The sequence below is a fragment of the Bison bison genome, unplaced genomic scaffold (genome assembly GCF_000754665.1).
Source record: "Bison bison bison isolate TAMUID 2011002044 unplaced genomic scaffold, Bison_UMD1.0 scf7180017854783, whole genome shotgun sequence".
Lineage (NCBI taxonomy): Eukaryota > Metazoa > Chordata > Mammalia > Artiodactyla > Bovidae > Bison > Bison bison.
This window is the reverse complement of record NW_011485356.1, coordinates 110,515-119,520: the sequence shown is the minus strand read 5'-3', so window position 1 is coordinate 119,520 and position 9,006 is coordinate 110,515. Positions and strand designations below refer to the sequence as shown.

General features: G+C 50.7%; 3 protein-coding genes across 5 annotated transcripts in view; all 3 read left to right on the top strand.

Annotated features, from left to right (window-relative positions):
- LOC105001134 (epithelial discoidin domain-containing receptor 1-like) overlaps positions 1 to 1,945 on the top strand; it is a gene marked incomplete at its 5' end in the record, with an annotated part of 14,742 nt that extends 12,797 nt beyond the window's left edge. The window contains one exon of the mRNA XM_010857298.1: positions 1,790 to 1,945. Within this exon, the coding sequence (XP_010855600.1) occupies positions 1,790 to 1,945 (156 nt within the window). The remainder of the gene's footprint in view (positions 1 to 1,789) is intronic.
- Positions 1,946 to 2,069: 124 nt separating this feature from the next.
- Positions 2,070 to 8,686, top strand: GTF2H4 (general transcription factor IIH, polypeptide 4, 52kDa). Its single transcript, XM_010857249.1, has 14 exons — positions 2,070 to 2,258; positions 2,890 to 3,032; positions 3,299 to 3,403; positions 3,754 to 3,885; positions 4,147 to 4,243; positions 4,336 to 4,424; positions 4,860 to 4,971; positions 5,117 to 5,185; positions 5,386 to 5,469; positions 5,721 to 5,853; positions 6,045 to 6,175; positions 7,219 to 7,266; positions 7,442 to 7,520; positions 8,365 to 8,686. Exons 2-14 carry the CDS (start codon positions 2,893 to 2,895, stop codon positions 8,535 to 8,537), a joined length of 1,392 nt encoding a protein of 463 aa, XP_010855551.1. The 5' UTR covers positions 2,070 to 2,258; positions 2,890 to 2,892; the 3' UTR covers positions 8,538 to 8,686.
- A 114-nt stretch (positions 8,687 to 8,800) lies between these two features.
- VARS2 (valyl-tRNA synthetase 2, mitochondrial) overlaps positions 8,801 to 9,006 on the top strand; it is a 12,595-nt gene continuing 12,389 nt past the window's right edge. For 2 of the 3 annotated variants that reach the window (XM_010857229.1, XM_010857219.1), the window contains exon 1: positions 8,801 to 8,999. The gene's annotated coding sequence lies outside the window, so the exon portion shown is untranslated. The remainder of the gene's footprint in view (positions 9,000 to 9,006) is intronic. The other variant, XM_010857238.1, reaches the window with a different exon arrangement.

Sequence of the window (9,006 nt, the reverse complement as noted above, 5' to 3'; positions counted from 1 at the left end):
TTTGCGACCCCATGAACTGCAGCACACCAGGCCTCCCTGTCCATCACCAACTCCCAGAGTTTACCCAAATTCATGTCCATTGACTCGGTGATGCCATCCAACCATCTCATTCTCTGTCGTCCCCTTCTCCTCCTGTCTTCAATCTTCCCCAGCATCAGGGTCTTTTCAAATGAGTCAGCTCTTCATATCAGATGGCCAAAGTATTGGAGTTTCAGCTTCAACATCAGTCCTTCCAATGATCACCCAGGACTGATCTCCTTTAGGATGGACTGGTTGGATCTCCTTGCAGTCCAAGGGACTCTCAAGAGTCTTATCCAACACCACAGTTCAAAAGCATCAATTCTTCGGTGCTCAGCCTTCTTTATAGTCCAACTCTCACATCCATATATGACTCCTGGAAAAACCATAGCCTTGACTAGACGGACCTTTGTTGGCGAAGTAATGTCTCTGTTTTTTAATATGCTGTCTAGGTTGGTCATAACTTTCCTTCCAAGGAGTAATCATCTTTTAATTTCATGGCTGCAGTCACCATCTGCAGTGATTTTGGAGCCCCCAAAAATAAAGATTATAATTTGTCCTTTAACCTTATTTAAAGTCTGTCATAAAGCAGCTTTGCCAGTCTTGTGTCACTCTTTGAGGATTTTAAACATTGCTCAAGAAACAGACCAACAAAACATGCATGGGCTGGCTACAAAGTGTAACAAAGGCTTAGTCTTACCATTTTGATTCCTGGTCACTTGCAAATGTACTTCAAATCCCAGTTCCAGCACTTTGTAGCTATCTGATTACAATCACAAATTTCTTAATGTCAATGAGTTTCCATTTTCTAGTCTGCAAAGTGGGAATAACAAAACTTGAAAGTGAAAGTGAAAGTCATTTAATGGTGTCCAACTCTTTCCAACCCCATTGACTATACAGTTCATGGAATTCTCCAGGCCAGAATACTGGACTTGATAGCCATTCCCTTCTCCAGGGGATCTTCCCAATAAAACTTGCCTTTCAGGAATTTGGGGGAACGTGTAGCTCTGGCTTTTACTGAAGAAGTTCCCTCACCCCATAATAGTTTCATAAATCAAATCAGGCTAAACAATTTTTCTTTTAAAAACTGCATTTATTAGGATATTCAAATTAAACAGGAAGTGCTGAAACCAATACTTTGGCCACCTGATGTGAAGAACTGACTCATTGGAAAAGACCCTAATGCTGGGAAAGATTGAAGGCGGGAGAAGGGGATGACAGAGGATGAGATGGCTGGATGGCATCACCAACTCAATGGACAAGAGTTTGAGTAAGCTGCAGGAGTTGGTGACTGACAGGGAGGCCTGGCTGCAGTCCATGGGGTTGCAAAGAGTCGGATACGATTGAGCGACTGAACTGAACTGGGGAGGTGGGTGGAAGCATGAAGGATATGAGAACATTTGTGGAGGACTTGGGCTTCCCTGGTGGCTCAGACGGTAGAGTCTGCCTTCAGTGCGGGAGACCCTGGTTCGATCCCTGGGTCGGAAAAATCCCCTGGAGAAGGAAACATTCTTGACTGGAAAAATCCCATGGATGGTGGGGCTTGACAGGCCCCAGTCCACGGGGTTGCAAAGAGTCAGACACGACTGAGCGACTTCACTTTAGGTACTGAGGAAGGCGCAATGGATTGAATTAACTCCTAATTCGAGAAAATGCTCTGGAAAGTGCATTATTCCAATTTTATGGGAAGCAACTGAGCTCAAGGAACCCAGTTTCCTGCGTCTCGACACGTAAGTGCCTCACCACCAAGCAGTTTCTGCACCTCCGCCAGGAAGCCCTCGGGGTATTTCTACTCCCAGAGTCCCCACTCGAGTTCAGTCAGTTAGACTCGCCGTTAGCCGAGTGGGTGGATAGGGAGGCGGAACCAAGCAGCCAGACCTCTGGTGCTCCCGGCTCTCTTAAGTACAAGCCAGCCTCTCTCCGCTAGGCTTCCTCGCGGTGCCTTTTGGGAGTTGTAGTCAGACGCGCCTCAACTTGCTCCCGGGTGAGGAAGGACAAGACTCCAGTTCCCAGCATGCCCTGCTGTGGGCGAGTGCAGCGCCGATTTTTATCCTCCCCACTTCGCCACTCCTTCCCTTCTCTTCTGAATCCTCCAATCTGAACTCCAGTCGGTGAAATTTTTCGTCTTCTCCCATTTTTTTCACTGTCATTTTCCGCCATCCTTTTTCCTCTTCCCGGCTCCGTTTAAGCGACGGCTTGTGACTCGGAGTGCACGAGGAGGGGATCGACACTGAGTTACGGTAAGGGTGCAGGGAGAGAAGGGGTGGTGGAGATAGGAGGGAGAGAGTTGAGAGAGGCGAGGACTGGGAAGAAAGTAGGGGACAAGTTGGGAGATCGTGCGGCGTAGATTAGGGTGAATGGGATGAGTTGGTCTTCGGTGAGAGAAGAGGAAAGAAGTGGAATTGGATTTGGGAGACATGGAGGGGAAAAATAGTTACTGCTGTGCTCAGCACGAGGTGGGGCCAAGAAGTAGATGGGAAGAACATACAAATTTGGAACTTATAGGCTGATCAGACCAAAAGAGGCAGAAGGGAAAGAGGGTTGGGCTCAAACAAGTATCTTTGTCACTGCTTAAGTAAAGATGAGACAATTCATTGAAATATCAAGTATTTTTGCAAATATGGGACAATTGACAATTTTGTCATCTAGAAATTGAGAGAAGACTGGTGTTTAGGCCAGAAGTGAGGTGAGAAGGCAGGAAAAGAGGGGAGGCTGGTCAGGATTGGGAGAAACAAGAGGAGGTGAGTGACATGAAAAAGGAAACCATAGATGAGTTTTCATGGGGGCCAGTGGATCGGGAATCAGAATTAGAAAGGTGAGGGGTGACACTGGCATGGCTTGTGGGGGTACACTAACACTTGGATCTCTCAGGTGATGGAGAGCACCCCTTCCAGGGGTGGACTGAATCGAGTACACCTACAATGCAGGAACTTGCAGGAATTCCTAGGAGGCCTGAGCCCTGGTATATTGGATCGATTGTATGGGCACCCTGCCACCTGCCTGGCTGTCTTCAGGTGAGGACCCCCCTTCATGGTAGGGTCCATGGCAGGGAAATGTAATGGGGCCTGCAGATTGAAATAAGTTATTGTGGGTAGAAGCTTAGCCCTGGTGGGCTTGGAGAGTAAAGTGTGTCAGGCCAAGCCAGATAGAGGATGTGGGGGCAGCAAGACAGGTAAAAGTGTTGGGGGGTGAATGTGAGAAGTTTGAGAGGCCATGGATGGCAGGGATGCAGTTCTAAGACAGTCTCTGATATTAACATTGTCCCTCTCCCTGCTTATAGGGAGCTCCCATCTTTGGCTAAGAACTGGGTGATGCGGATGCTCTTTCTGGAGCAGCCTTTGCCGCAAGCTGCTGTAGCCCTGTGGGTGAAGAAGGAATTCAGCAAGTGAGTCTCTCCTGCATTTTTAGCCAGATACAAATTTCTCAACAGCTAGGCTTCCCAAACTGCTATTCTTGGACCACTTCTAGGAAATATTAATGGGGACACCAACAACTTATAATTAAACACATTTGGGAAATTCTCATTACTGTATTTTGCCTCTCGGAGAGTTGTGATGTCTGTTACAAGGCTCTGGTAGGTGTTACAGTAAAGAAACATTGCCTTAAGACACATCTCACTCTGTGAAATGGTGTTCCAAGGACCACCAGTTTAGAAAAGGCAGAAACTGACACCTTTGTGGGTCTCCTTCTTTCTGTTCCCTAGTCTTCTCTCTCACCTCTCTGCTTCTGTTCCAGAGCTCAGGAGGAAAGCACGGGGTTGCTGAGCGGCCTCCGTATCTGGCACACCCAGCTACTCCCTGGTGGTCTCCAGGGCCTCATCCTCAACCCCATCTTCCGCCAAAACCTCCGCATTGCCCTTCTGGGTGGGTATGTCACTTCCGTCTTTTCCTAAATTGGGTAGGGGACATAGTGATTGAATTGCTGGCCGGGGAGCTCCTGAGGGGCCTCTCTGCAACCTTGCAGGCTCCACTTTTGGAAGCTCCTTTAAGAGTAAGTTGGACCAGATGGAGCTACATGGTGTAGAAAATGTCTCCCACTCACGGTCCCTGGGGATGAGGGTCAACTAAGGGCAGAAGCGTGGGTGGGGAACACAGGTAGGGTTCCTTACTGTTGGCCATCCTGGCATAGGGGCAAGGCCTGGTCTGATGACACAAGTCAGCTGGGACCAGACAAGCATGCCCGGGACGTCCTCTCACTTGACAAGTACGCCGAGGAGCGATGGGAGGTGAGGACTTGGGACTCTGTGGGTGTCTCTGCTTTTGTTCCCGCTTCCCACAGCCTTTAAGGCATCCAACTCTGTTCTCTTCCGTTCTTCAGGTGGTCCTGCACTTCATGGTGGGATCCCCCAGTGCAGCCGTCAGCCAGGACTTGGCTCAGCTCCTCAGCCAGGCTGGGCTCATGAAGAGGTGAGGCAGCCAGAGGTACAACAGCTCTGTTTTGCCATGTCCTTGAGTCCCTGCTAAATTGAGTCCACCTTGGGTCAGGATTGGAGGGGATTGACTGAAAAAGGTGGGCTGAGGGACGTCCCCGGTGGTCCAGTGGCTAAGATTCCACGCTCCCAATGCAGGGGACCCGGGTTCAATCCCTGGTCAGGGAACTAGATCCCACATGCCACAACTAAGAGTTTGTATGTCACACAAAGATACTGCTTGCCTCAACAAAGATGGAAGATCCCGCATGCTACGACTAAGACCTGGCATGGCCAAATAAATAAATATTTTTAAAAGGAGAGTAGAGCAGAATATGGCAAGAGATTAAACCAAAAAAAACAAACGTGGGCACACAGGTGGGACGGTGGCCTTTCTCTGCACACTTCTGCCATGAGCCCTGTCTGTCTCCAGTGCCGAACCTGGAGAGCCACCCTGCATTACCTCTGCCGGCTTCCAGTTCCTGTTGCTGGACACCCCAGCCCAGCTCTGGTACTTTATGTTGCAGTATCTGCAGACAGCCCAGGTGAGCAGGTCAGGGGTGCCCGCCAGCACGCTCTACTCTTCCCCAGACCCACTGAGGGACTGCTGCCCACAGACTCTGTTCCCTGATTTTCTCTCATTTCCTCCCTCACACCCCTCCCCCTTTGTCTCTGCCCATTCCTCCCTAGAGTCGGGGCATGGACCTAGTGGAGATTCTCTCCTTCCTCTTCCAGCTCAGCTTCTCCACTCTGGGCAAGGTAAGCAGGGGGCCTGAGTGGGCGAGATGGGAAGAGAGTAAAGAGATGGGAAGGGGAAATGAGGTAATGGGGCAATACAGTGGAGGATAAGAATGAACAAAGAACATGCAGAGATGGGAAAAGAGGGAGTGAGTGTATGGGATTGGGAAAGGGAGAATGGGATGTGTTTTGGACCCCAGCTGGCCACTCCTTTTCCCCAGGATTACTCTGTGGAAGGTATGAGTGATTCTCTGTTGAACTTCCTGCAACATCTGCGTGAGTTTGGGCTTGTTTTCCAGAGGAAGGTATGAACACCCAGACACATGGCCTCTACTGAAGAGACAGGGTGGGATGGTGCCTTGGCCTTTAAAGGAGAGTGGGGTCTTGGGAGGCAGTCACAAGAAGCAGTTGCCAGGACTGAATACTTATCTCCCTTGAGGGAGAGAAGTTGGGAGCTGAGGTCCTGGGCACTGGGAGGAATCTGATGTTTCAGGAGGAAGATGTAGGGCAGTGAGGCCTGAGAGAGGGCCTGTGGCCTTTCCCTTCTCCTTTTCAGAGGAAATCTCGGCGTTACTACCCCACACGCCTGGCCATCAATCTCTCGTCAGGTGTTTCTGGGGCTGGGGGCACTGCACATCAGCCAGGCTTCATTGTTGTGGAAACCAATTACCGACTGTATGCCTACACGGGTGAGGCTGGACAGAGGGCCCCTGGAGAGCAGGCTGGTGGGGAGGGGAGGAAGAAGCGGAAAGAAGCAGGAGGGACTGCCAGCTTCTGGTCACGTACACTTGTAACTTGGTGGTTTACAGAGCTCTCTGAGGCTTGGGGGAGCCTAGATGGTGGGAACCCTCCTAATCCTCTTTTCCTATCTTCTGGTCAGAGTCGGAGCTGCAGATCGCCCTCATTGCCCTTTTCTCTGAGATGCTCTATCGCTTCCCCAACATGGTGGTGGCACAGGTGACCCGGGAGAGTGTGCAGCAGGCCATTGCCAGTGGCATCACAGCCCAGCAGGTATCCCTGCTTGGGGAAGGTGTGGGTGGAAAGAAAGGCTGCACGTGGGTTGTAGGTTACGGGGTGGTCACCTTCCGGAAGGCTAGCGTGGAGTCTGTTACAGAAGGTGGTGGTGAGTTGTCTGCGTGTGAACATCAGGTCATGAGAAGTCAAGGCTCTCAGTGTGGGGAGAGGGAGACCCTCCTGCAGAAGACACGTAAGGAGGAGCTATAACTCTGCAGTTGTATCTCAGCACCACCACTTCCTAGCTGCACTGGTGGCCTAGTTGTTTCTCTTATCTGAGCCTCAGTTTCCTCATCTGGAAAATGGAAATAATGACAGTTCTCACTCAGGGCTTCTGATAGATCTCACTTCAGCTATCAGGGCTTCCCTGCTAGCTCAGTTGGTAAAGAATTCACCTGCAATGCAGGAGACCCCAGTGCAATTCCTGGGTTGGGAAGATCCACTGGAGAAGGGATAGGCTACCCACTCCAGTATTCCTGGGCTTCCCTTGTGGTTCAGCTGGTAAAGAATCCGCCTGCAATGTGGGAGACCTGGGTTCGATCCCTGGGTTGGGAAGATCCCCTGGAGAAGGGAAAGGCTACCCACTCCAGTATTCTGGCTTAGAGAATTACACGGACTGCATAGTCTATGGGGTCGCAAAGAGTCGGACAAGACTGAGCGACTTTCACAAAGGGTTGTTGAACCAAGTCAGTGAAATACAGGTAAACCATTTAGTTCAGAGCCTGCCATGCAGTTAGTGCTCAAAAATAATAGTTGCTATTACTTTAAAGAAAAAAAAAAAAACTATGGAAAGGGAAAATATGCCAAAGAAGCAGCAGCAGACATCACCAATGGGAGCAATACCTAAAGACAACAGCTATGGGATGTGTTGAATTGATAGGCATATGCCTATGAATTTTTAAACAATCAGTTGATGTTCAGTGACATTAGAAGACAGGTAGCTTTTCTGCTTTCTTATTTGAGAATTCTGTGCAATGAGAATTGCACTCATTGAGAATTTATTTACTGCCATTGATCCCAATTCTTGTCTGTTTTCCTAGATCATCCATTTCCTAAGGACAAGGGCCCACCCAGTGATGCTTAAACAGGTACAAAAATGAGGCTGGAGGGACAACAGCTGCCGGAGGCTGAGAGCCCTTGGTACCTGGTGATGAAGTGATGGAAAAGAGAAATGGAAATCCAAATCTGGGGAATGAGTGGAGGGCTGGGGCTGCCTGGAGCAGTGCTTCTGAACCTTACAAGGGCCATCCCTTGCCCCTGCAGACACCGGTGCTGCCTCCCACCATCACAGACCAGATTCGGCTCTGGGAGCTGGAAAGGGACAGGCTCCGGTTCACCGAAGGTGAGTGGCTTCTGGTGGGGTTTTTTGGTCATTGGCCAGAAGAAGGACAATTCAGTCTTGGTGAGCTGAAAAAGCTGTTCATGCATTTTATTTTTTGTTTACTGCATGGGCTAGTAAACCCATGCATGTTTTATTTCGGGATGAGTTGATGGCAGTAAATAAATTCTCGAATGAGTGTGATTTGGATTCAGCTAGAAGAGGGAAATTGGAAGGGATTCAATTCAGTTCAGTTGCTCAGTCATGTCCGACTCTTTCTGACCCCATGAACTGCAGCACACCAGGCTTCCCTGTCCATCACCAACTCCCAGAGCTTACTCAAACTCAGGTCCATCGAATTGGTGATGCCATCCACCCATCTCATCCTCAGTGAGTCAGTTCTTCACATCAGGTGGCCAAAGTATTGGAGTTTCAGCTTCAGCATCAGTCCTTCCAATGAATATTCAGGACTGATTTCCTTTAAGAGTGAGTGCAATTGTGCCGTAATTTGAACATTCTTTGGCATTGGAATGAAAACTGACCTTTTCCAGTCCTGTGGTCACTGCTGAGTTTTCCAAATTTGCTGGCATATTGAGTGCAGCACTTTCACAGCATCATCTTTTAGGATTTGAGGGATAATTCATAGGGATAATTTCTCTGGTTTTGGTTAGCAATGGGTTTTCTTACTGTATTATACTGCCTTCCTGAATATGGCTGGGTCATGCTAGTGTTAAGATTTAAATGTGGGTGGCAAGCCGAGACCGCTGGTTCCCTGAGGCTGGTTCCCTGAGGCTGCCATCGAGGGGCTCCCACCTCCCGTTCTCATCTCCTTTCTCTCTCCCTGCTGCACCTGACTTGCGGACCCCAGGCGTCCTGTATAACCAGTTCCTGTCACAAGTGGACTTTGAGCTGCTGCTGGCCCACGCGCGGGAGCTGGGCGTCCTGGTGTTCGAGAACTCGGCTAAGCGGCTCATGGTGGTGACCCCGGCTGGGCACAGCGACGTCAAGCGCTTCTGGAAGCGGCAGAAACACAACTCCTGAGAGTGCGGGACTGGACCTGGGCGGGGCGCACCCGGGAAGGCGGGCTGCGTGGAGGCTGGCGCGGCCTCAGAACTCAGGTGTTTTTTTTAATTCACACGTCGGGACTCTTCTAGTTTAATAAAATTGTGAAAGTGAACCACACTACCCCCGCCACCTCCCTGGGAAACCTCCTCTCTCCGCGCCGGCAGCGCTCATCTCCGCGTCGACAGCCATTGGTTCGCGAGAAGGAGGAGGTGTGGCCGAGGCCAGCTAGTGCGCATGCGCCCGGGCGGGGCTCCGCCTCAGCGCCGCGCGGCTAGCGAGTCACGCTCCGGCCGGGTTCGCTGGTTCCTCAGTACCTGCCGCCGCCCCCCTACGCTCCACGCCGCGGGGCGCCCTGGGATAGCGGCGGGCTCACCGGGTGAGCGCGCAGCGGGCCGGCGATCGGGGAGTGGGAAGTGCTGGAGGATCAGGACCCGCGCGGTGCGTC